At 46.2% G+C, this 26842-nt stretch overlaps 1 protein-coding gene across 1 annotated transcript; it reads left to right on the forward strand.

The window, feature by feature from the left end:
• The first annotated feature begins 447 nt into the window (after positions 1–447).
• On the forward strand, positions 448–26008 carry tm4sf5 (transmembrane 4 L six family member 5). Its single transcript, XM_072258384.1, has 5 exons — positions 448–690; positions 8976–9056; positions 14453–14598; positions 18368–18560; positions 25521–26008. Exons 1-5 carry the CDS (start codon positions 520–522, stop codon positions 25533–25535), a joined length of 606 nt encoding a protein of 201 aa, XP_072114485.1. The 5' UTR covers positions 448–519; the 3' UTR covers positions 25536–26008.
• Positions 26009–26842: the final 834 nt, after the last annotated feature.

Here is a 26842-nt window from a genome sequence, read left to right on the forward strand (position 1 = left end):
ATGGAAATAGGGGTCACCATTTCCATCCAGGGGGTCAGTGCGGACATGGTGGAGGTTGAAGTGGATGGACTACAGCAGCAGAAGCCCATGAACACACACTCAGCGGCCATTTCACTAGGTACAAGAGATACCCAATGAAGTAGCCACTGATGGATTTTGTAATTTATAGTTTTCTAATGCATTGCATTGTACAGCTGTCACAAAACAACAAATTTCACGACATATTAAATCTGATTTTGATTCCTAATTCCGATTCGGATTCTGGTCAGAATCAGAATATTGGATGGTGGAAGAGGGATGAAGGTCTGAAGTGCTTTGTGCTGCCCTTCTGCTGTGTGGTCTCTGCTCAGTAGTTATCTCGTCGTTTGGTATCTTGTTTGCACAATGAGGTAATTTCACTTCCTTATCAGAGAGTAAACGGTGACCGCAGTGCAGAACAAAGAGACATAGCAGTCGTGAAAGGCTGCTGGAGACTTTCTCAGGCGCCAACGTTGGACATTCGGTGGATTGACCTGCACAATGTGCACGGGGCAGTGCTCACGATGCATCGGCCTGATGCTGCTTCCGCTGGCTTTTAGCTGCATTGTAGCAAATATACTGCTCATATTCCCCAACGGTGAGAGAGAATGGGTCGATCATATCACCTTGCAGGTCTGGCTGATGGGAGGAATTGTCGGAGGTGGACTTTTTGTAAGTGCTTTTGCTTTGGTTCTTTTCAAATCCCCGGTCGTCCCCTTCCCTCCCACTCCGCTCCTGTTTGCTGCAGAGTCATAGAGAGAGAAAAGGTACAGAAATAGGCCCTTCAGCCCACTGAGTCTGCACTGACCAACATCCACCCATTTTCACTCACTCCCGCCTGAACCCATTCTACCCCTCACCCGCACGCTAGGGCGAAACAACCCACTGACCCCTGGTGGAGATGTGAGAAGAAAGCTGAATACCCAGGGGAAATCCACACATGGTCACAGGGAAAGAGTGCAATCTACACACACACACACACACACACACACACACACACACACACACACACACACACACACACACACACACACACACACACACAGAGCGGTGGAGGCCAGAATCGAACCTGGGTCTCTGGAGGTGGGAGTCTACCACTCTGCACTCAGTAGCCACTTTATTAGGTACACCTACGTACCTGCTCACTAATGAAAATATAGTACCTGATCAGACAATCATGTGGCAGCAACTCAATGTATAAATGCATGTAAGCATGGTCAAGAGGTTCAGTTGTTGTTCAGACCAAACATCAGAATGGGGAAGAAATGTGATCTAAGCGACTTTGACCGTAGAATGTTTGTTGGTGCCAGTTGGGGTGGTTTGAGTATCTCAGAAACTGCCAATCTGGGATCTTCACGTACAACTGACTCCAAAGTTTACAGGGAATGGTGTGAAAAATTAAAGAAAGTATTCCAGTGAGTGGCATTTCTGTGGAAACGCATTGTTATTGGGAGAGGTGTAGATGAAAATGCCTTGTTAATGAGAGAGGTCAGAGGAGAATGGCCAGACTGGTTCAAGCTGACAGGAAGGGGACAGTAACTCAAGTAAACTCGCGTTACAACAGTGGAGTGCAGAAGATGATCTCTGAATCCGTAACACATCGAACCTTGAAGTGGATGGGCTACAGCAGCAGAAGACCGTGAACATACACTCAGTGGCCACTTTATTAGATACGGGAGGCGCTTATTAAAGCGGGCACTGACTGTATCTTTCTGGTCATCTGCTGCTGTCTCTGAGTGTATGTAAGTGGTGGGACATCAGTAACAAGACTGGCCTGATCCCCACCCTCATCTCCAATGGGTGGTAAGGCAGAGACCTTGAATAGTAACCTGTGACAGTGTGAGTTCAAATCTCACACAGATACAGGAAGATTATTCCATCTGGGTGGCCTCCAACCTGATAGCATGCATAGCGAATTCTCCTTGCAGCAAAAATAATTCACCCCGCTCCTCCCCCCTTCCTGTATTCCCCACTCTGACCTTTTACCTCTTCTCACCTGCCTTTCAACTCCCCCCAACCCCTCCTCCTTCCCTTTCTCCACTCTCCTCTTCAGCCCTTTACGTTCCCCTCCTGCCTGGCTTTGACGATCATCTCCCAGCTGGCCTCCTTCCCCTCCCCCCACCCTTTTATTCCGGCGACTTCTCCCTTTCTTTCTCAGCCCAAAACGTCGATGTTTATTCACTTGCATAGATGCTGCCTGACCTGCTGAGTTCCTCCGGAATTTAGTGCGTGTTGCTTAGGGAGAGTATTAGCCCAGATTGTTTAATCCTTCATTAAACCACCTTATCACTAATGGGCCAGAACATAAAACTGGTATTAGTAACGTCATTGGATTATCATATACGGAAAGGAATTTGTCCTCTTTGGGCCATATGTGACTCTGCCGCCCCCACTTCCTGCAATATTATTGATCTGAACTGCCTTCTGATGCTTTGCACTTCGCCCGTCACCGACAGCAACCACGGATGGACAATAAATGTGGAGACGCCCATATCTGGAAAACAAACTGCACAGTGACCAAGGGCAGCAGCGTCATGTGTGTCCCCTACATCTACTGATCTACGATTTAAAAAATAAGAACATGAAATATAGAAGCAGGAATTTCTTGTTTCTTATCAACAGTGACACCATGTCCTATCTCTGACCTGTGTTTAGCTAATGACAATTACCATGGTGCAATGGTAGTGCAGTGGTTAGCGTGACACTATTACAGTTTATCTCCGAGAGGACCACGAACTTGTCGTAGGGTTTGGAGGCTTGCGTGCCTCAATGACCCAGCGAGCTATGTTGACTGGCATCAGGGCCTTGTGCTTTGGCTCTTGGTAGGGTCACCCATGCCAAACAGGTCAAAGGATAGAGGCCAGACTAAGAGTGGTCCACCGATCCTCCAGGTTCAGGGTTTCAGGTCAGGGTTAGCAACCCTGACTGATGAAAAAAATTGTTACAGAAACAGCAATGAAGAACCTTTCTATATCAGTGTGTGTCTGTATGAACAGACAGAGATGGAGAACCTTCATTGCTGCCCTAAATGCCAGCGGCATAACGGGCAGGAAGTAAATAAGAATTACAGCTCAGGGTATCCAAGTTCGGAGTTGAATTCTGACATTGCTTGCATGGAGTTTGTACGACCCTTCCCATGAGTGCGTGGGTTTCCTCCAGCTGCTCCAGTTTCTTCCCATATTCCAAAGGTGTACCTGTGTGTATATAAATTGATCATTGTAAATTTGGTAAGGTACTTGATAAGGTACCCCATGCAAGGCTTATTGAAAAAGTAAGGAGGCATGGGATCCAAGGGGAAATTGCTTTGTGGATCCAGAACTGGCTTGCCCACAGAAGGCAAAGAGTGGTTGTAGACAGGTCACATTCTGTGTGGAGGCCGGTGACCAGTGGTGTGCCTCAGGGATCTGTTCTGGGACCCCTACTCTTCGTGATTTTTATAAATGACCTGGATGAGGAAGTGGAGGGATGGGTTAGTAAAATTGCTCATGACGCAAAGGTTGGGTGTGTTGTGGATAGTGTGGAGGGCTGTCAGAGGTTACAGCGGGACATTGATAGGATGCAAAACTGGGCTGAGAAGTGGCAGATGGAGTTCAACCCAGATAAGTGTGAGGTGGTTCACTTTGGTAGGTAAAATATGATGGCAGAATATATCATTAATGGTAAGACTCTTGGCAGTGTGGAGGATCAGAGGGATCTCGAGGTCCGAGTCCATAGGACACTCAAAGCTGCTGTGCAGGTTCACTCTGTGGTTAAGAAGGCATACAGTCCATTGGCCTTCATAAATCATGGGATTGAGTTTAAGAGCCAAGAGGTAATGTTGCAGCTATATAGGACCCTGGTCAGACCCCACTTGGAGTACTGTGCTCAATTCTGGTTGCCTCACTATAGGAAGGACGTGGAAACTATAGAAAGGGTGCAGAGGAGACTTACAAGGATGTTGCCTGGATTGGGGAGCATGCCTTATGAGAATAGGTTGAGTGAACTCGGCCTTTTCTCCTTGGAGCGATGGAGGATGAGAGGTAACTTGATAGAGGTGTACAAGATAATGAGATGCATTGATCTTGTGGATAGTCAGAGGCTATCTGACTATTTTCAATAGTCAGCAGTTTTCCCCAGGGCTGAATTGGCTAGCAAGAAAGGGCATAGTTTTAAGGTGCTTGGAAGTAGTTACAGAGATGTCAGGGGTACGTTTTTTACGCAGGGAGTGGTGAGTGCGTGGAGTGGGCTGCTGGCAGCGGTGGTGGAGGCGGAAACGATAGGGTCTTTTAAGAGACTCCTGGATGGCCACATGGAGATTAGAAGAATAGAGGGCTATAGGTAAGGCTTAGGTAGCTCTAAGGTAGGGACATGATCGGCACAACTTTGTGGGCCGAAGGGCCTGTATTGTGCTGTAGGTTTCTATGTTTCCGTGTTAAATTGTTCTGTGATTAGGATAGGGTTAAGTCCATTGCTATTGGGAGGCAGGGTGGAGATGTGTCTCCACCAAAGGAGGTGTAAAGGCGCTCCTTCCCTCCGCTAGCCTCCAGGTCACCCTTGGGCAAGGTGTAGCACATACTTAGCCCCCCGATCAGGGTCACGTGAAGCCATGATAGCAGGTGTGGGTGGTCGTATGAGCAGTTAGTGCATGTCACAAGTACTAGGCGACCACTGACGCCAGGCAGACAATCTCCGAAGAGTATTGATAATGGTTGGGGTCACCTGTCTTGTAAAGACACTGCCCAGAAGAAGGCAATGGAAAACCACTTCTGTAGAAAAATTTGCCAAGAACAATCATGGTCAAAGACCATGATCACCTATGTCATACGACATGGCACATAACAAACAAACAAGAGGGTCGCTGGGCTGGAAAGGCCTGTACTGCACTGTATCCCTAAATAAAATAAAATAGAATGAGTAATAAAATTGAATCTTCACTGCTGACCGTTCAGTATTTCAGTGAGTTCACCTTTCCCCTCAAATGGGTGTAGACACAATCTTCTTAACATTTCCTCACGAGACAGCCTGCCTTCCCATGGATCAAACAGATTACGCAGGTCAAAGTTCAAAGTAAATTTATTAACAAATTACATATCTGTCTCCATACACAACCCTGAGATTCATTGTCTTGTGGACATACTCAATAAATCCATAATCGAATAATAACCATAATAGAACCAATGAATAACCACACTAACTTGGGCATTCAACCTAGTGCGAAAAAGATTAGAAACTGTGCAAATACTAAAAGAAAGAAATAATAATAATAAATAAGCAATAAATATGGAGATCATCAGATGAAGAATCCTTAGATTGTGGGAACATTTCAATTTTGGGGCAAGTGAAGTTGAGTGCAGTTATTCTCTTTGGTTCAGGAGCCTGATGGTTGAGGGATGTTGCTGATCCTGGTGGTGTGAGTCCTGAGGATCCTGTACCTTCATCCTCATAGAAGCAGTGAGAGGAGAGCACGTCCTGGGTGGAGGGGGTCCCTGATGATGGATGCTGCTTTCCTGCAACAATGCTCCATATAGATGTGCTCAATAGTGGGGAGGCTGCTATCTGTGATGGAGTGGGCTGTATCCACTACTTTTTGTAAGATTTTGTAGCATCTGTAGAGAGTTGACATTTTGGGATTGAGATCCTTCATCTGGAGTTTCTCCAGATTCCCACTTCTTTGGACCGTTCTGTCTCTTTAATCCCAGGAAATCAGTCTGTAATTCTTGGACAACATATAACAGCTTCCAGAGGAACTCAACAGGTCAGGCAGCATCTACTGAATGCCTCCATCGGTCAGGATCGACCATGGATGTTGTGTCCTAGCTGTCTAGATATGTAAGCTAGAGCATAATGATATGGAGAGAAAGCTGTTGCCCATGTACCAAGCGCCCCCCTCTCCACGCATCTGGTGAACCCAGAGGAACGGCAGATACTGATACAGTTTGGTATCAGCAGCATCACAGGAGTTGCCAGTCAGTATTAACTCAACGTAGGACTGCCTTAGGAACCCCAGCTCTGGATTTTTCCCCTCGGGGTTTACTCCCAAAGCCTTCCCCATGAGTGGATATAGCTGCAAAGTAGTGGAGGTTTCAGATCAGAGTTCTTCTTCTCCTTGATGAGTTGCTGATGAGCTCCATCTGCCCAAACTGACTGGTTTTAAGGCAGCAGTAACCCGTCTTTGCCACTTCTCCTGTCAGAAGAAAAGGTTCTGCTGGGCCTGGCAGCTAAGACACACACGTAGGCCAGGAGATGTACTTGGTTGTCGGTGGCTATTTAATCAGCATCTATACAGGGAATAAACAGTCAAAGTTTCGGGCCGAGACCCTTCATCAGGACTGGAAAGGGAAGGTGGAAGAAGCCAGAACAAGGGGAGGGGAAGGAGATGACAATTGAAAAGTGAAATCAAGTGAAGGCGGGATAAAGTTTGAAGTTGTGAGGAGATAGGTGGAAGATAGGTTGAATATGAGAGGGGAAGGATTTAAAGGGGATATTTTCACTTTGAGAGTGGTGGTATTTGGATGAGCTGCTGGAGGAAGTGGTAGGAGGTAAGTACATTGAAGATATATAAATGACATTTGGATTGGTGTATTCATAGAAATGGCCGAGAGCAGGAGTTCCCAACCTGGGGTCCACGAACCCCTCAGTTAATGGTAAGGGTCCATGGCATAAAAGAGATTGGGAATCCTTGGCTTAGAGGGATATAGGACAATGCAGACATGTGAGATGAGCAAGGATGGACACCTTGATCAGGATGGCCAAGTTGGGCTGTCTAACATATCTCTCAGGCCAATCTGCTGTGTTTAGTAAGCTTGGGAAGGTTGAATTTGAAGGCAAAATACATAGTTAAGTACATGATTCTTGGCTGTGTGGAGGAACATGGGCATCTTGGAGTCCATATCCATAGATCCCTCAAAATTGCCGCGGAAGTTGTTAGGGTGGTTAAGAAGGTGTATGCTATATTTTCTCCAAGAGGACCACAACCTTGTCATTGGGTTTGGAGCCTTGGCTGCCTCAGTGACCCAGAGAGCAATGTTAGCTGGACTTGGGGCTTTACGCTTTGGTAGAGGCTAGACCAAGAGTGATCCACTGGTGCTCCAGGTCTCAGAGGTTCAGCTCATGGCCAACAACCATGACTGATGAAACAAAATTGTTACAGAAACAGCAATGAAGAATCCTTCTACATCTGAGTGCGACAGTATTCCTGAGTCTCCAGCTGGGACTTGTGTGACAGACAATAGTGAAAACTGAGAGGAAGCTACTGACACGATGAAAGAAACATTGAACACTGCCACAGATGGAGGACCTTCATTGCTACCCTACACACCAATGGCAAAACGGGCAGTAAGTAAGTATGATGTGCTGGCCTTCTTTAGTCAGCGGATTGAGTTCAAGGGCCGTGAGGTAATGTTAGAGTTCTATAAAACTCTGGTTAGTCCACATTTGGAATATTATGTTCAGTTCTGGTCACCTCATTATAGGAAGGATGTGGAAGCTTTAGAGAAGGTGCAGAGGAGATTTACCAGCATGCTGCTTGGATTAGAGAACATGCCTTATGAGGAAAGGTTGAGTGAGTTAGTGTTTTTCTCTTTGCAGTGAAGGAGGATGAGAGGTGCCTTCAAAGCCCTGTACAAGTTGGAGCGGCATGGTAGTGTGGCGGTTAGCGTGATGCTGTTACAGTTACAGCAACCTGGGGTCAATTCCCACCGTTGTCTGTAAGGAGTTTCTCCGTGTGGCCGCACAGGATTCCTCCGGGTGCTCGGGCTTCTTCCTGCAGTCCGATGACATACAGGTAGTGGGTCAACTGATATTGTGGGTGTAATTGGGCCGGTTGAACCCATGCTGTATTGTTAAAAGAAAGTAGCATAGAACAATATGTTGAAGATGATAAGAGGAGTCACAACCTCAGGTTGTCGGTGGAATATTCTGAGTGCTGAGTTTTTTGCTGTTGGGTTATATTTGTATTCTCTGCATACTATTACTCACAATTATCTGTATCGTTGTGCTTTGGGTTTTTAAGTGTTATTGTTAGGTCTTATAGAGGCTTACAAAAGTACAGCACAGAAACGGGCCCTTCAGCCCATCTGGTCCATGCAAAACCATTTAAATTGCCTACTTCCATCAACCTGCACCGAAACCATCACCATCCATACCCCTATCATCCATGTACCTATCCAAACTTCTCTTAAACATTGAAACTGAGCTCTAGTCTTCTCTAGCTTACATTAAGTTGCAAATGTCCTTGGATGTTTCCAGTTAATTCTCTTTGGGACTTTGCGGGTGTCTAATTAATTACCCTTGGACTTTTGTCTCTTATTGGAATAGTTACTTGTTAGTTTGTAATTATTCTAAGGTTTTATCAGCTGGGGTGTATTTAAAGGGACTGTATTAACCCCTTGTTGTCTTGGTCATCCTGATCTTTGCCTAGTGAAGTTCTGGCCCAGTTATATGAGGCCTTGCAAGTTCAAATTTTTGTTGTTTTTTTGTTGTTTTATTTTGTTTTATTTTATTTTGTTACCTTCTGAGTCTCTGTGTGATCCTGATCTTGGGTCCAAAGAGGCAATGAAATGAAGAGGCTTAAACTGAATGGACAGGCAGAGACTTTTTCTCAGGGTGGAAATAGCTAATAACAGCGGGCATTATTTTAAAGTGATTGGAAGAAAGTATAGGGGGAAGGCCAGAGGTAAGTTCTTTACACAAAGAGTAGTGAGTGTGTGGAATGCCACGCCAGGGTGATGGTAGAGGCAGGTGTTCCCAACCTGGGGTCTACGGACCACTTACTCAATGGTATTGGTTCATGGCATAAAAAAGGTTGGGAACCTCTGCACTAGGGGAATTAAATTTTTTTTAAGATGGGGAAATGGAGGTTGATGTAGGAGGGAAGGATTAGATTGATCTTAAAGTAGGTTAAATGTTTGGCGCAACGTTGTAGGCTGTAATGTTCTATGTTCTTCTTGGTTCATCATTGGTGATGTTTCTGTCCACAGATCCTGTGCCCTGGCTGTGCTGCCATTCGTGCTGGAGGGAAAGGTTGCTGTGGAGCCGGTTGCTGTGGCAACAGATGTCGGGTAAGATTCCTGACGGGTTGCACATTGACTCATGGATCCTGATGTCTACTCAGCCAATGGTTTTGGACATAATATTTATCTGAAGAAGTTCAAAGTGTTGAGGGATGGTTGAGTTGCTGGGGGGGACAGCTGGGGATGTGAGTGTTGGGGGGAGAGTGAGGCTGATGATGAGTGGGAGGTGGGAAGTTGAGATGGATTGGCAGTGGGTGATGTGGGGGTAAGGGTTGAGACATCTATTTCAATAATTGGAAAGTCAAGTTGGAGCTTTATAAAACTCAGGTTAGGCTGCATCTGGAGTATTGCATGTTAGTCCTGGTCACGCCATTACAGGAAGGATATGGAGGCTTTGGGAAGAACGTTGAAGAGGTTCACCAGGATGCTGCCTGGATTAGAAGGGATGAGTTATGAGGAGAGATTGGAAAAATTTGAGTAATTTTACTCTGGAGCGTCAGAGTCTGAGGGGAGACCTGATAGAAGTTTATGAAGTTATGAGCTGCATAGATAGAGCAGACAGCAAGGGGTGGCATGGTGGCATTGTGGTTAGCACAATGCTTTACCGTACAGGTGATATGGGTTCAATTCCCACCACTGCCTCTAAGGAGTTTCTGTGTTCTTGCTGTAAACTGCTTGAGTTTCCTTCAGGTACTCTGGTTTCCTCCCATAGTCCAAAGGCATACTGGTTGGTAAGGTAATTGATCATTGTGAACTGTCCCATGATTAGGCGGGTAAAATTGGTGGACTGCTGTGGGCATGGCTCAAGCAGCCAGAAGGGACTATTCATTTCTGTATCTCAATAAATTGGATAGCGGGGTGAAGAGACGTCTCTACCAAAGGAGGTGTAGGACACCTCCTTCCCTCTGCTAGACTGCAGGTTACCTTTGGGCAAAGTGTATCACCTGCTTAGCTGTTTCCCCCCCCCCACCCCCCGCAAACCAATCAGAGTCACGTGAAGCCATGGGAGCAGGTGGTGGATGGTCATACGAGCAGCTGGTCCATATCACAAATCTTGGTTATGTGACCACTGATACCAGGCAGACAATCTCTGAAGAGTATTGATAATGGCTGGGGTCACCTGTCTTGTAAAGACACTGCGCAGAAGAAGGCAATGACAAACCACTTCGATAGAAAAATTTGGCAAGAACAATCAAGGTCATGGAAAGACCATGATCACCCATGTCATATGACACAGCACATAATAAATAAATCTCAATAAATGAATTAGTAAATAAATAAATCATCTTTTCCTAGGGTCAAAATATCATACTAGAGGGCACGTATTTAAGGTGATGGTGGTGGTGGGGATTTCAAAGGGGAACGTATGGGACATATGCAGAGAGTGGTGGGTGTCTGGAATGCACTGCCAGGGGTGGTGGTAGCAAGTATGATAGAGATGTCTGAGAGGCTTTTAGACAGGAACATGACTGTGTGGAGAATGGAGGGACGTGGACCATGTGCAGCAGAATGGATTAGCTTAATTAGTTCCATGGTTCCATTTAATATTGGAGAATGTATACAATAGACAACCTGAAATTCTAACTCTCTGCAGACATCCTTGAAACAGAAGAAAACCGCAAAGAATGAATGACAAAAAAAATTAGAACCCCAAAACCCCCTCCCCCTCCCTTGCACAATCAACAGCAAAGCATCAACCCTCCCCTCTCCCCTTCCCCAGGTAGCATAGCCCGTCACCACTCACTGTACAAGCAATAGCAAGGCCTCCAAAGAGACCATGATCTGGAGTCCATCAAAGCCTACAGTCCAAACCCAGCACTTCAACATCCCACAGGCTCTCTCTCTAACAATGCAGAGAGAGAGGTGACCCCCCCCCCCACATCCCACGACGAGAGGCAACATTTCTACAGCAACATTTTTATTTTGAGTTTCTCTGACTCGAGAATCAGCAGCAAACTATCCCCCCGACCCTGAGTGTGTAGGCCCCAGCATGGGTGAGTGGCATGCTGGGAAACTGCAGCAGGCATGTGAGAAAGACCAAGATTCAATATTGAAAAGGCACCGGTCTTGGCTGTGTTCAAGGCTTCCTTCGTCATGCCAAGACGGTTTTCACTACTGCCAGTCATTCAGGTCCCGGGTGGAGACTCAGATGTAGAAGGATTCTTCATTGTTGTTTCTGTAACAATTTTTTTGACCAGTCAGGGATGTTAGCCCTGAGATGACCCCCCGAACCTGGAGGACTGGTGGGCCACTCTTCATTTGGCCTCTACCCTTTTGACCTGTTTGGCTTGGGTGACCCCACCAAGAGCCAAAGCATAAAGTTCTGACTCCAGCCAATCTAGCTCTCCGGGTCATTGAGGCAGACAATCCTCTAAACAAGGACAAGTTTGTGATCCTTTTGGAGGCACGTCATAGGTAAAAGGACCTGTGAAAAGGTGAGGTGTTTCATTAGGGAAAGGATGATGATTGTCTGGAGCAACATACGTAAAAAGCTGGAGGAATTCAGCAGGTCAAGCAGCCTCTATGGAGAGGAATAAAGAGCCAAGATTTCGGGCTGAGACCCATTCCAAAACATCAGTTCTTTCTTCCTCTTAAGATAAGTTCACCCAGCAATATTGTTTGTGTTATCAAGATTCTAGTTTTATTTATCACCTGTACATAGAAACGTACCGTAAACTGCACTGTTTGCCCCATCAACCAGCATACCTGAGCGTGTGCTTGGTGCACCCCATAATTGTCACCATATATTCTGGTGCCAGAATAGCATGCCTACAATGCTCAGCTGAACAACTCAGAGCACAGCAAGCAACAAAACAGACCCTATTTGTCCTTGCCCTCCAAGAGTTCCAAAACCTTGTTATCGGGTTTGGAGGCTTGCGTGCCTCAATAACTCAGAGCTATGTTGGCTGGAGTCAGAGCTTTATGATTTGGCTCTGTGTAGCGTCACACATGCCAAGCAGATCAAAGGGTGGAGGCAAGACCAAGAAGGGTCCACCAGTCCTCCAGGTTCAGGGGTGCAGCTCAGGGCTAACAACTCTGACTGGTAAAACAAAATTGTTATGGGAGCAGCAATGACGAATCCTTCTACATCTGAGTGTGACGGTATTCCCTGAGTCTTCTGTCGGGAGTAGTGAAAACTGTGAGGAAACTACTGACATGACGAAGGAAGACCTGAACATCATCGAAGATGGAGGACCTTCATTGCTGCTCTAGATGCCGGTAAGTGAGTTCCTTCCTCCCACCCATGCACCTACATGGTCCTTTAACCCCTGCACAGGCCTCCGGCATTCAGCAGACTTGGACTCAAGCCTGTAGATGTTGGGCTTCATATTAGCCAAAGGAATGAGCCTGGAGTGATCATGAACAGTTAAATGCCAGCCATCCCAACACACCCAGGAGTAGACCAGCCTTCCTCGCCTGACTTCCACCTTCTCACACTGCTGCCTGTTTTGGGCAACATTAATGTTATCGATCGTGCTGTGGATAGTTTACCAATGTTTGACCTTTACTTGCACAATCATTTACTGTTGTTGAGTCACCATTCGGAGATATCGCTCCTTGTTCCCAGCCCATCGATGATATTGCTCTCGTTTCTTTGCTGCTTTACATCTGGCAGTGATCTTGGTACCTCCCCTTCTGCTCTGTCAGATTCCGCAGCACTGCCTGTTGTCACTCGCCAAACCGAGCCATTGGGAAACAGAGAAGTTGTTTTGCTCAGCAAACCTCCAGGAGAGAGAGAATCATAAACACAAGAGATTCCGCAGATGCTAGAAATCCCAGAGTAACACACACAAAATGTTGGAGAAACTCAGCAGATCAGGTAGCATCTGTGGAAAGGAATAAAGAGTCAATGTTTCAGAAGAATTGATGAAGGGTCTCAAAGTTCTAAGTAAATTTATCATCAAAGTACATATGTCGCCATATACAACCCTGAGATTTACTTTCTTGTAGGCATACTAAATAACTCTATAAAATGATAACCTTAACAGAATCAATGAAGACTGCTCAGCTAGGGCATTATACCAGAATGCTGAAGACAACAAACCATGAAAGTAGAAAAAGAAAGAAATAATAATAATAAATAAATATTGAGAATATGAGATGGATAGTCCTTGAAACTGAGTGCCTTGATTGTGGGAACAGTTCATTCATGGAGTGAATGAAGCTGTATGTAGTTATCCCTTTTGGTTCATGAACCTCATGTTTGCGAGGTAGTAACTGTTCCTAAACCTGGTGGTGCGGGACCTGATGCTCCTGTACCTTTATCCTGAGTGGAGAAGCAAGAAGAGAGAATATCCTGGATGGTGGGGGTCCCTGATGATGGATGCTGCTCTCCTGCAACTGTGTTTCATGGCCAATGGTGGGGAGGCTTTGCCTGTGATCTACTGGGCCGTATCCATAACTTTTTCCAGGCTTTTCTGTTCAAGAGCATTGGTGTTTCCATACCAGCCTATGATGCAGCCCTCACTCTTTCTTCGCCCACCTGCTCTCCCTCCCCCCTCGTCCTCCCTCCCCCCCTCGCTCTCCCTCCCCCCTTTCTCCCACGGCCCCACCCCCTGCGCTCTCCCATGGCCCCACCCTGTGCTCTCCCATGGCCCCACCCCCCTCACTTTCCCATGGCCCCACCCTGACTGGCTCACCTTTTGCCCCACCCTCCTCCCCACTATCTGCAAATTGATCTACACAAGTAGTTTGCCATTGTCTCCTTCTGGGCAGTGTCTTTACGGGTGACCCCAGCCATTATCAATACTCTTCAGAGACTGTCTGCCTGGCGTCAGTGGTCACATAACCAGGACTTGTGATCTGCACCGGCTGCTCATACGACCATCCACCACCTCCTCCCACGGCTTCATGTGACCCTGATTGGTCGGGTGGGGGGGCTAAGCAGGTGCTACATCTTGTTCAACTGTGACCTGCAGGATAGCGGAGGGAAGGAACACCTTACACCTCCTTTGGTAGACTGATATCTCCACACCGCAGGTCAAATTTTGTACAGGTGCATATTTTCTGAATCCTGGTTCCCACTTAGTTAATCCATGATTAAGCGATCCACAATATGATACCACCAGAATGATCCCCAACACTGCTGTTCTTCAGAGTCTAAAGAGATTCTGCAGATGCTGGAAAGTTTGAGCAGCAAACACAAGATTCTGGAGGAACACAGCGGGCCAGGCAGCATCTATGGAGGGAATTCAATAGTCAATATTTCAGGCCAAAAGTTCTTTGACCAAAATGGTATCCTGATGAAGGGTCTTGACCCGAAATGTCGACTGTTTATTCTGCTCCATAGGTGCTGTCTGGCCTGCTGAGTTGCTCCAGTGTTTTGTGTTATCCTACTGTTCGTACCTTCTTGCTGAACTAGGACACGGAACAGAGAACTGTAGAGCAACGTATGTGCAGGGACCCCGGGCCAGTGGCACTGAGACTGCTCTTGTTCCCTACAGATGCTGCGATCTGTGTTCTCTTCCGCCTTTGGGGTGCTGGGCTCCTTCTACTGCCTGGTTGTGTCTGCAACAGCACTGGGGAATGGCCCGCTGTGTCTTGTCGAGTCCGGAGGTTGGGATTACCCCTTCCAGAACCTTCCGAATGGGTACGTACATCTCCATTTACCTTGATGGCGAGAAAGGAGGTGATGAGCACAAAGCCTCTATGCTGGTACTCTGACCTATCCCATCCATCCCATCCCTCCCATTTCCCTCTGTAACACTCCAGCAAAAATCGAACATCTATTGGGCCGTGGCAGACCTGATCTCCAATACCAATGGGGAAATTTATTGCTCTTCGTCCTCGAAAACTCAGACCAAGGCATCTATCCACTGATCCAGCATGTTCCCTCTACCCAGGTAGTTAAACTCTGATAACTTGTCATGCCTGCTTCCAGACCAGCAGATCAGCTTCTAAGTACATTTATTACCAAAGTACGAGATGCGTCTTCCCTACGGGCAGTCACGAAACAAAGAAGAACCATGGAGCCAAACCGTCAATCATCAATCATCAACCCACCCCTTCCTCAACACGCAAAAAAAATTGTGCAAATGACAACCAAGTAGTAAGCCAAAAAATTTACAACACAAAAGAGAGGGAGATCGCTTTGCAAGAAAATAAAGAAATATAATACAGGGACTAATGTGCAAAATATGGCGAGCTGTGCACAAAAACAATCTTAAAAATCATACAGAGAATATGAATTTTTGGGTCCTTGAAAGTGAGTGTGGAATCAACTCCAAGTTGAGGTGAGTGAAGTTATCCACGCTGGTTCAGGAGCCTGATGGTTGTAGGAGAGTAAGTGTTCCTCAGTCTAAGGCTCCAGTACCTCCTTGGAGGCTCAGTGAGAAGAGATCATGGCCTGTTTGGCAGGGGTCCTTGATGATGGATGCTGCTTTCTTGTAGCAGTGTTCCTTGGCAACGTGCTCAATAGTTGGGAAGGCTTTGTCTGTGATGGGCCGGGCTGCATCCACCACCTTCTGTAGACTTTTCCCTTGCTGGGCGTTGGTGTTTCCACAGCAGGCTGTGATGCAACCAGTCAGGATACGCTCCGCTGTACATCTAGAGGTTTGTCAACGTTTTGGATAACATGCCAAATCTGTGCTAACTTCTAAAAAAATGTAGCGGCGCGGTTGTGTCTTCTTCGCGATGGTACTGAAAATCTAGTCTCAGGACAGATCCTCTGATATGAAAATGCTAAGGAATTTAAAGTTAATGACCCTTTCCACCTCTGATCCACATAATGAGAACCGGTTCATGGACCTTTGGCGACGTCCTCCAGTAGTTAATCAACTCTTTGGTTTTGCTGAAGTAAAAACCAACTCTTTGGTTTTGCTGGTGAATTTTAAGGACATTTAGGAGTCAGAACCAGGTGATTTGTAAGGAGTGGTGGAATCAGAACCATCTGCTGATGTCTGATCAGTACCAAGCAGCACGGCATGTCAGTCCATGGCCGCCTCTACTGCTGCAAAGAGGCCACACTCAGGTTAGAGGAGCAACACCTTGTATTCCGTCCGGGTAGCCTCCAAGCTGATGGCATGAACATTGATTTCCCAAACTTTCGGTCATTCCCCCCCCCCCCACTTCACCATTCCCCACTCCTTTCTCCGTCTCTCATCTTATCTCCTTGTCTGCCCATCGCCTCCCTCTGTTGATCCTCCTCCTTCCCTTTCCTTCCATGGTCTTCTCTCATCTCCTATCAGATTCTACCTTCTTCAGCCCTTCATCCCTTTCACCAACCAACTTCCCAGCTCTTGATTTCACCCCTCCTCCTCTCCTGGTTTCACTTATCACCTACCACCTTGTACTTCCTCCCCTTGCAATGCTCTGGCTAAGATTTTTACCGCTATGCAGTGTGTATTTCATTTCAGCAGTTCCCTAAGAGCAATCTGTTCTGCTTTCCTCATGTTTGGGTTTCAGCTAAAGATAAGGGGTTGTGATGTTCATGCTTAGGAATGTAGTGTCATCCAATCAGGATGGTGGAATTGGGAGACGACGCTAGAGAATTCTGGACGGAGAGGTTTTTGTGACAGACACTGGTGTGGTTTGAAGTCTTTTTGGTGGGAGCTGGGAGAAGACAGGAGGAAAGGTGGCTGAGAATGTCATCCCTTGTTGCACAAGGTGCTTTGTGCAGGTGAATAGCTTCAAGGAGGAAGAACCAGTACTCCCATGGGGGTGCCCATATGTTCGAGATGGATTTCGAGCAACATTCGGAAGGTGGTATGGACTTTCAGGAAGATTATGGGTGCAGCACACGAGTTAAAGACAACCTTGAGAAGAGCTCCACCTTGTGTGCAAATTTGGACTGGGGTTAACTATAATGGGCCCTTTTTATTTTTTCCTTTTCTTTTCCTACTAGCTGTTGAAATTTGTAAATATACTTCCTTTATAACTGTATGCAGTGTACAGTGTGTTCTTTCTTGATGAGGGGTGATTGCATGGGGACAGTAATTCACACAGATCGGGGTTCAGGTAGGAGAGACAGCCCAACGTCTCGGGTTTGGAGGGACTCAAGTCATACCAACCCTAGACGTATGGAGCCTGGGGAAGGTGGGTTTCTCACCGCTGAGTCTGGTGGCTGTTAGTGAGGGGCTAACGAACCGCATCTTTAGAGATGTCCGGTAAAAGGGGGTTTCACTCTCCTCCCCCCATCTTCTTACTCTGATCTACTCTTTCTTTGCAGTCCTGATGAAGGGTCTCAGCTTGAAGCACCGACTGTTAACTCTTTTCCATGGATGCTGCCTGGCCTGCTGAGTTCCTCCAGCGTTTTTTGTGTGTGTGTGTGTTGCTTTGGATTTCTAACATCTACAGATTATGTTTCTGAATCACCATTTACCACTAACATCTACAGATTATGTTTCTGAATCACCATTTACCATGGATGCTGCCTGGCCTGCTGAGTTCCTCCAGCGTTTTTTGTGTGTGTGTGTGTGTGTGTGTCTGTGTGTGTTGCTTTGGATTTCTAACATCATCATTCTAACAAGATTATGTTTCTGAATCACCATTTACCACTTCTGTACATCACAGATGGGGTAGCATACACAGAGTTGGTGGGTCGAGCATGGAATGTGGTCTATACCCTGGGACTGGTGTTGCAGGGATGGGGGGGGGGGTGAGAAAAGGAAGGTGGATAAGGGGTACAGTTTTCTCTCGATGCTGTGGCAAAAAAAAGTGAAAAGCATAGGGAAAAGAGATTCCGCAGATGCTGGAAATGCAGACTGACGCACACGTTTGGCCTCCTCTACGTCAGTGAGACCAGACATAGGCTGGGCGACCACTTTGTCGAGCACGCTTGCTCCGTCAGCAACAGGGAGGATTTCCCGGTGGACAGCTCCTCATTCCCATTCAGAAACGTCGGTCCATGGCCTCCTCTATTGCCACAATGAGGCCACCCTCAGGCTGGAGAAGCAACACCTCATATTCTGTTTGGGTAGCCTCCAACCTGACGGGATGAACATCAATTTCTCTAACTTCTGGGAATTACTTCTCCCTCACCCCCACCATCTCTCCTTTTCCTTTCCCCATTCTGGCTCCCCTCTTACCTCTTCTCCTCACCTGTCTATCACCCCTCCCCCCGGTACTCATCCTCCTTCCCTTTTTGCCATGCACCACTGTTCCCTCCTATCAGAGTCCTTCTTCCTCTTCCACCTTTTACCTCCCAGCTTCTCATTTCATTGCTCTCCGCCCCCCACCTACCCACTCACCTTCCCTCCTCACCTTGTACCTCCTCCCCACCTTCTTATTATGGCTTCTACTCCCCTCCTTCCCAGTCCCAATGAAGGGTCTCAGCCCGTAATGTCAACTCTCGCTTGACCCACTGAGTTACTCCAGCATCTTGTGCGTGTTAACGTGAAAAGCAATTATTTTCCCGACAGGACTAACTACCTGATGAACCAGACTCTGTGGAAAATCTGTACTAAGCCCGATAACATTGTGATGTGGAACGTGGTCCTCTTCTCCATTTTACTTGCGGCCAGTGTGATCGAGCTGGTGTTATGCGGCTTTCAGATCATTAACGCAGCCATTGGGGTGTTCTGTGGAGACTGCAGGAAGAAAAAGAGGAAATACGTAAGTTGAAATTATCATCACGCGCACCCTTTCACTGTGAATGGTAGGCCATTGAGTGGGTTAGAACAGAGGAGAGGGATCTGAGAATACAGATCCATAATTCCATCACAGTTAGGTGGGTTCATAAAGAGAGGTCTAGGATAGTTGGGCTTCATAAATCAAATTATTGAGTACAAGAGTTGGGATGTTATGCTGAAGTTGTATAAGACATTGGTGAGGTCAAATTTGGAGTATTGTGTGCAGTTCTGGTCACCTACCGACAGGAAAGATATCAATAAGATTGAAGGAGTACAGAGAAAATTTACCAAGGATGTTGCTGGGACTTGAGAACCTGATTTACAAGGAAAGGTTAAAAAGGTTGGGACTTTATTCCTTGGAGTGTAGGAGAAAGTGGGGAGTTTTGATAGAGATATACCAAAGTATGAAGGGTATAGATAAGGTAGGTGCAAATAGGCTTTTTCTACCGAGGCTGTTTGGGATTAGAACAAGAGGTCATAGGTTAAGGGTGAAAAGTGGAATCCTTAAGGTGAACCTAAGGGGGAACTCATCCACTCAGGGGGTAATGTGAGTTTGGAAGGTGGATATGGGTTTGATTTCAACATTTAAGAAATGTTTGGATAAGTACATGGATAGGAGGGGTATGGGGATGTGCAGGTACAGACTTTCAGTACGCTGGATGAACTCAGCAGGTCGGGCAGCATCAGTCAGAAATGATGAGACAGGACTGAAGAATGAAAGATGGGGAAGGATTTGAAGAATGCTTGTAGTGTCAGTTGATAGACCAGTAATTTGAAAGACAAAGGGGTGGGGGAGGGGAAGCATTGACGTCATAACCCTGAAAACAATGAGCGGTAGAAGAAGGAGGCGGAAGCATGAGGGAGCTGGGGGAAGGGGTAGAGTGAAATAGGGAAAGAGGAGGGGAGGGGGAGAGAATTACCAGAAGTTGGAGAATTCTATGTTCATACCAAGGGGCTGGAGACTACCTAGACGGTATATGAGGTGTTGCTCCTCCAACCTGAGTTTAGCCTCATCATGGCAGTAGAGGAGGCCATGTATGGACATATCTGAATGGGACTGGGAAGCAGAGTTGAAGTGGGTGGCTACCGGGAGATCCTGTCTGTTGTGGCAGACAGAGTGGAGGTGTTCGACGAAGCGGTCCCCCAATCTGCATTGGGTTTCATCGATGTAGAGGAGGCCGCACCGGGAGTACCGGATGCAATAGATGACCCCAACAGACTCACAAGTGAAGCGTTGTCTCACCTGGAAGGACTGTTTGGGGCCCTGAATGGTTGCAAGTGATGAGATGTAGGGACAGGTGTAGCAGTTACGCTTACAGGGATAAGTGCCGGGTGGGAGATCAGTGGGGATGGACGTGTGGATAAGAGAGTCGCGGAGGGACCGATCCCTACGGAAAGTGGAGAGGGGTGGAGAGGGAAAGATGTGCTTAGTGGTGGGGTCCTGTTGAAGGTGGCGGAAGTTGCGGAGGATAATGTGCTGGATCCGGAGGCTGGTGGGGTGGTAGGTAAGGACAAGGGGAACACTGTCCCTGTTGTGGTTGCGGGAGGATGGGACTACCTCACCTTAAGAATTTCACCTTTCACCCTTAACCTATGACCTCTTGTTCTAATCCCAAACAGCCTCAGTAGAAAAAGCCTATTTGCACCTACCCTATCTATACCCTTCATACTTTGGTATATCTCTATCAAAACTCTTCACTTTCTCCTACACTCCAAGGAATAAAGTCCTCACCTTTTTAACCTTTCCTTGTAAATCAGGTCCTCAAGTCCCAGCAACATCCTTGGTAAATTTTCTCTGTACTCCTTCAATCTTATTGATATCTTTCACACTTAATAACTTCTCTTTTGGCTCTTCCCACTTTCTTCAGACTAAAGGTGTAGCTATGGAAACTCGCATGGGACCCAGCTACGCCTGCCTCTTTGTTGGTTATGTGGAACCGTCTATGCTCCAAACCTATTCTGGTACTGCTCCCCAACTTTTCCTTTGGTACATTGACGACTACATTGGTGCTGCTTCCTGCACCCATGCTGAGCTCATAAATTTCATCGACTTTACTTCAAACTTCCACCCAACCCTCAAATTCACTTACTCTATCTCGGACACTTCTCTCCCCTTTCTCGATGTCTCGGTCTCCATCTCTGGAGACAGACTGTCCACTGACATCTTCTACACGCCCACTGACTCTCATAACTACCTCTACCATACCTCTTCCCACCCGGCCACATGCAAAAATGCCATTCCCTATTCCCAGTTCCTCCGTCTCCGCCACATCTTCTCCGAGGATGAGGCTTTCCGTTCCAGGACATCTCAAATGTCGTCTTTCTTTAAGGATCGTGGTTTCCCTTCTACCATCATCAATGTTTGGCCGTCACCCCATCCTCCCGCCACCACAACAGGGACAGAGTTCCCCTTGTCCTCACCTACCACCCCACCAGCCTCCGGATCCAGCACATTATCCTCCGCAACTTCCACCACCTTCAACAGGACCCCACCACTAAGCACATCTTTCCCTCTCCACCCCTCTCCACTTTCCGTAGGGATCGGTCCCTCCGTGACTCCCTTATCCACACGTCCATCCCCACTGATCTCCCACCTGGCACTTATCCCTGCAAGCGTAAGTGCTACACCTGTCCCTACACCTCCTCTCTTGCCACCATTCAGGGCCCCAAACAGTCCTTCCAGGTGAGACAACACTTCACTTGTGAGTCTGTTGGGGTCATCTATTGCATCCAGTGCTCCCGGTGCGGCCTCCTCTACATCGGTGAAACTCGACGCAGATTGGGGGACCGCTTCGTCAAGCACCTCCATTCTGTCCGCCACAACAGACAGGATCTCCTGGTAGCCACCCACTTCAACTCTGCTTCCCATTCCCATTCAGATATGTCCATACATGGCCTCCTCTACTGCCATGATGAGACTAAACTCAGGCTGGAGGAGCAACACCTCATATACCGTCTAGGTAGTCTCCAGCCCCTTGGTATGAACATAGAATTCTCCAACTTCCGGTAATTCCCTCCCCCTCCCTTCCCCTATCCCTATTTCACTCTACCCCCTCCCCCAGCTCCCTCATGGTTCCGCCTCCTTCTTCTACTACCCATTGTTTTCAGGGCTATGACGTCAATGCTTCCCCTCCCCCACCCCTTTGTCTTTCAAATTACTGGTCTTTCAACTGACGCTACAAGCATTCTTCAAATCCTTCCCCATCTTTCATTCTTCAGTCCTGGCGAAGGGTTCCGGCCCGAAACGTCAACTCATCATTTCTGACTGATGCTGCCCGACCTGCTGAGTTCATCCAGCGTACTGAAAGTGTTGCTTTGATCTTTTACAGCATCTGCAGATTATTTTGTGTGTGCAGGTACAGACTGATGGGGCTAATAGTTTGACACAGACTCAACGGGCTGAGAAGTCTGTTTTTTGTGCTGTAGAGCTCTATAACACTAAGTACACAAAAATGCAGATGCAGTGGAAATCTTATTTGCAGCAGCATCACCGGAATGCCAATACAGGAGACACACAGAGCATAAATCTTACAGAATAGAAAAGCGAGAGACAAAGAAAGTGTTCAAAAACAAGACCTTATTGGAAAAAGGAAGGCTCAATAGGAGACAAGTCCATGGTGGTGGAAAGGGTGATCTGCAATGCTCCATTCTGAGGTAGGGTTAAGGTTATTCAAAGTTCAAAGTAAATTTATTGTCAAAGGACATTATGCCACCATATACAACCCTAAGATTCATTTTCTTGTGGGCATACTTGATAATTTCATGATAGAATAATAACTACGGACACCCTCCTGTCAGTTTGAACCAGTCAGGCCATTCTCTACTGATCTCTCTCATTACAAGGCGCTTTCACCCACAGAACTGTCACTCACTGGATGGTTTTTTTTGTATCTCGCACCACTCTCTGTAGACTCTAGGGACTGTTGTGTGTGGAAATCCCAGGAAATCAGCAGTTTTTGAGATACTCAAACCACCCTGTCTGGCACCAACAATCATTCCACAGTCAAAGTCACTTTGATCATGTTTCTTCCCCATTCTGATGTTTGGTCTGAACAGTAACCGAACCTCTTGACCATGACTGCATGCTTTTATGCACTGAGTTGCTGCCACATGATCGGCTGATCAGATACTTGCATTAGTATAGGTTTACCTAAGAAAGTGGCCACTGAGTGTAGGTTCAGGTCTAGCACAAGCTACTGAGAACAAGTTTGAGTTTATTGTCACGGGCACACTAGAAATGCCATGAAAGTCAGCTTTTCACAACAGCAGCAGAGTACGTTATAGACATGGCCGTCATAACTTACATGAATTGACATCACAAAATAAAAAAAATAAGATTAACGACATCAGTGCAAGTTGAGGGAAATCTAGTCTGGGGTAGAATTAGGATTTTGCAGGTGGACTCAGGGATCTGATGGTGGTGGAGGAGATGCTGCTCTTGAACCTTCAGGTGTGGGTCTTTAGACTCCTGTTGCTCCTCCCTGATGGTGGCACTGGGAAGAGGGTATGGTCCGGATAGAGAGATCCCTGATGAGGGACGTCTCCTTACTGAGACATCACCACTTAGAGAGGTCCTTGATGGTGGCGAGAGCTTTACTCAGGGTGGAACTGTCTGAGTCCCACCGCTCTCTGTAGCCCCTTGCGATCCTGTGCACTGGAGTTCCTGTACCAGGCTGTGATAGAACCAATCGGAATGCTTTCCACTGTACATCTATAAACATTTGTTCGAGTCTTCAATTCAAAACCTCTTTAAAATTTTATCAAAGTAGAGATGCTGGCGTGCCTTCTTTGGGATAGGTGTCCTCTGGACAGGAGGGTCAAGACAGCAGGTATAGACAAGGCTCTAGGGCCACTTTTGGCATCCCACACTGTGTTGTCCCCTCGCTACTGTCCCAGAGATGAGGTTAGCCAGGAGAATTGGAGGGAGAGGCTTGAAAGGGAGGCGGGCTTTTGTCAGAGTCTTTGGTGACGTGATGAATATCTTAAAATTCAAAGAAAGTAGAGATGCTGACACACCTTGTGGTTGCATCTGTGACTTGAGCCCAGGATAGACCGTCTGAGGTGTTGACACTCATGAACATGAAGCCCGTCACTTTTTCCACTGCTAACCCCTCTTGAGGTCAAGGGCAAGACTGTCACAACATTTAAAAGTTTCTAGACAAACACAAGGCATAGAAGGCTAAGTGATGGAATATGGGATGACTATAGATGGGTTAGCACAAATATGGTGAGTCGAAGGTCCTGTTTCTCTTCATGTATTGATCTAGTCAATAAAAATCTGTCAGCCCCAGATCTAACTTGAAAGACTGAACCTTCCTGTCACGGATTGCTTTTTACAGAAAACAGTCCAATCTAGGCTGTTCTCTGGGGCAGCTCAGTGTCAGACACTGGGTTCAATCCCTACATCTGCCGTTGTGTGTGTGTGTGTGTGTGTGTGTGTGTGTGTGTGTGCGTGTGGAGTTTGTACGTTCTCCCTGTGATCCTGTGGGTTTTCCTTGGGTGCTCCATTTCCCCCTCTCACATTCCAAAGACCTGTGAGGCCACTGGGTTAATTGGTTATTGTAAATCACTTCACGGAGGTGGGTGAGGGGTAGAACCTTGAGAGAGTTCAATTTTTTTTTACAGTGAACCACAAAGATTTTGCTTCCTGAATACTTTGGGGTCATTCTTGTGGATTTTGGCCTGTTGATCATGAAAATCACCATAAAACTTTTCTATGAACTTGCCTATATTTGTTATCTCAATTCATAATTCAAGTTAATTAAAATGTTGCCCACAATTTGAGCTGAAAAGTGTTCTATCTTGTCCAGACACGCCTGGGAATGCTTAGGCAGAGAGATGCTGCATGACAGGACAGATTCTAGAAAGGCTATAAATTTCCATGAAAGAGTTTGATATTTGAGACGGAGGTTTCCCAAAATAACTGATGCCAAGATTAAGGAAGGCATTTTTGTTGCTCCATAGATCAAACAGGTAATCAATGACAGGCAATTCAAAGGACTTCCAGTGGAACTGGAGAAAACCATATGGAAGATATTCAAGGATGTTGTTGAAAATTTTCTTGGCAACTACAGAGCACCAAACTACGTGCAGTTGGTTGACAACATGCTTCAAGTATACAAAACCATGAAGTGCAACATGTCACTAAAGATTCATTTTCTGCATTCCCATTTAGACTTCTTCCCTGCAAACTTGGTGCTGTCTGTGATGAGCACGGTGAAAGGTTTCACCTGGACATTACAGTCATGGAGAAGCAGTATCAGGGCAAATGGTATCCATCAACGCTGACTGATTATTGTTGGACACTTAAGTCAGAAGCCTCAGACACAGAGTACAAATGAAAATCATCAACAAAACATTTTTAGATTAGTTGAACTATTGCTTGTTTCTCCAAATTCCTATGTGATACAAGTCAGCTGAACTGAACAAGTATCTGATTTCAGGTTAAAGCAGCTTATCATAAACAAAAACTAATTCTGAGGAAGCCAAACTTTTGAAAAAATTTGTTGTCCAGTGTTATTGGCACCTGTACCAAGGTACGGTGAAAAAAATAGTTTTACAGACAGCATGTCTGTACAAATTATTCCAAATATCAGTACATTGGGGTAGTACAAGGGAAAGTAAATAAGAAATTTCAGAATAAAGTGTTACAGTTGCAGAGAAAGTGCAGTGTAGGCAGACAATAAGATGCAAGGTGTAATGAGGTAGATGTGAGATGAAGAATCTATCTCCATCATACAAGAGGTCTGTCCAAGAGACATGACAGTGGGGAAAAAGGCTGTCCTCGAGCCTGGTGGTTCGTGCTTTTGAGCTTTTGCACCTTCTGGCCGATGAAAGGGGGGAAGAGTGGAGAATGCAACAGATTACCTCTATATTCCAGTGGAGTTATGCTGTGGTTATACCTGCTGACTTGAATCTCATGGTGTGCTTTTTCTCTTTACAGGACGATGATCAGTAATGTTCAGACCCAGAGAGGTGACCATGTAGAATTTAGCCCAGCAACCTGACATGTCTTCATGATCCCAGCAGTAGGCTTACTCCTCCCCCTACTGTCCTATTTCTACGTTTCAACGGTATTGGTTTGTGATGATTCTTGAAGATGATACCCTACAGCCATGGAAACAAGAATTCTGACCGAGGATCCATCTCCAAATTTACCACATCTAACCAGAGGCTGAATCACTCAAACATTATTCCTCACTACCTTAGAGTGGATGTTCCCTCCACTGCTCTGCCTTCTCCACACTCCTCATTTCCATTATTTTTCTTGCTCATCCATTTACTTTTATTTTCCAGTGTCTCTAGTGTTTCTCCTTCCTTTCTCCTGTTCTCTCTTCCTCTCTCCCTCTGTCTCTCTGTCTTTTTCTTTCTCCCTCTCCCTCTATCCTGTTATGTTTTGTAACTTCAAAACATTAAATTAATTCAAAAGAAGACACAGTCCAAAATGTGAGTCTAACTTTGAGTTTACTTTAAGCGAGGCGTGCACGTATCAGATGGTAGAGTGATATTGTATGCAATTCAAGTATCTGTACATATAACCAGTAATCAATTATTTAAATTCACGAGAATGCTTAAACAAACAATATACATACATAGTTACTTAAATACTACTGATACATCAAATACACACATCTCTCCCTCTCTCCATCTCTCCATACATGTCCAGAGTACAAATGTTATGAAGATTACTTTCTAACAGCAGCAACAGAACAGTACATTAAAACATAAGTTAACACAAACTTAAATGGGTGTAAATTACGCATAACTTATGTAACAAAAACAAGCAAAATAAATGACAAGGCTTGAATCGTCGACTGTACTTTTTTCCATCGCTGCTGCCTGGCCTGCTGAGTTCCTACAGCATTTTGTGTGTGCTGGGCCGGGTCGCTCCAGCATTTTGTGTATGCTGCTCACACATGGACTTGTTCAGATCTGGAACACAATCCCTGACAGGGTTGTGAAGGCATAGAATCTCCCAACACTTAAGACCATAAAACTATAACAAAATCTGCACATCAACTCTTGCCTGCAATTGTGTTCACTCACAATCCTCAGTAGCAGAGTGCTGGATTTTCAATCCAACGACCTGAATTCAATTCCTAATTGAGTCACTTCCCTTACAAATATAACCATAGAACAATTACAGCACGGAAGCAGGCCATCTCGGCCCTTCTAGTCCATGCCGAACTCTCACCTAGTCCCACCGACCTGCACTCAGCCCATAACCCTCCATTCCTTTCCTGTCCATATAGCTATCCAATTTAA

This window comes from Mobula birostris, chromosome 5 (assembly GCF_030028105.1).
Source record: "Mobula birostris isolate sMobBir1 chromosome 5, sMobBir1.hap1, whole genome shotgun sequence".
In the NCBI taxonomy this organism is placed as follows: domain Eukaryota; kingdom Metazoa; phylum Chordata; class Chondrichthyes; order Myliobatiformes; family Myliobatidae; genus Mobula; species Mobula birostris.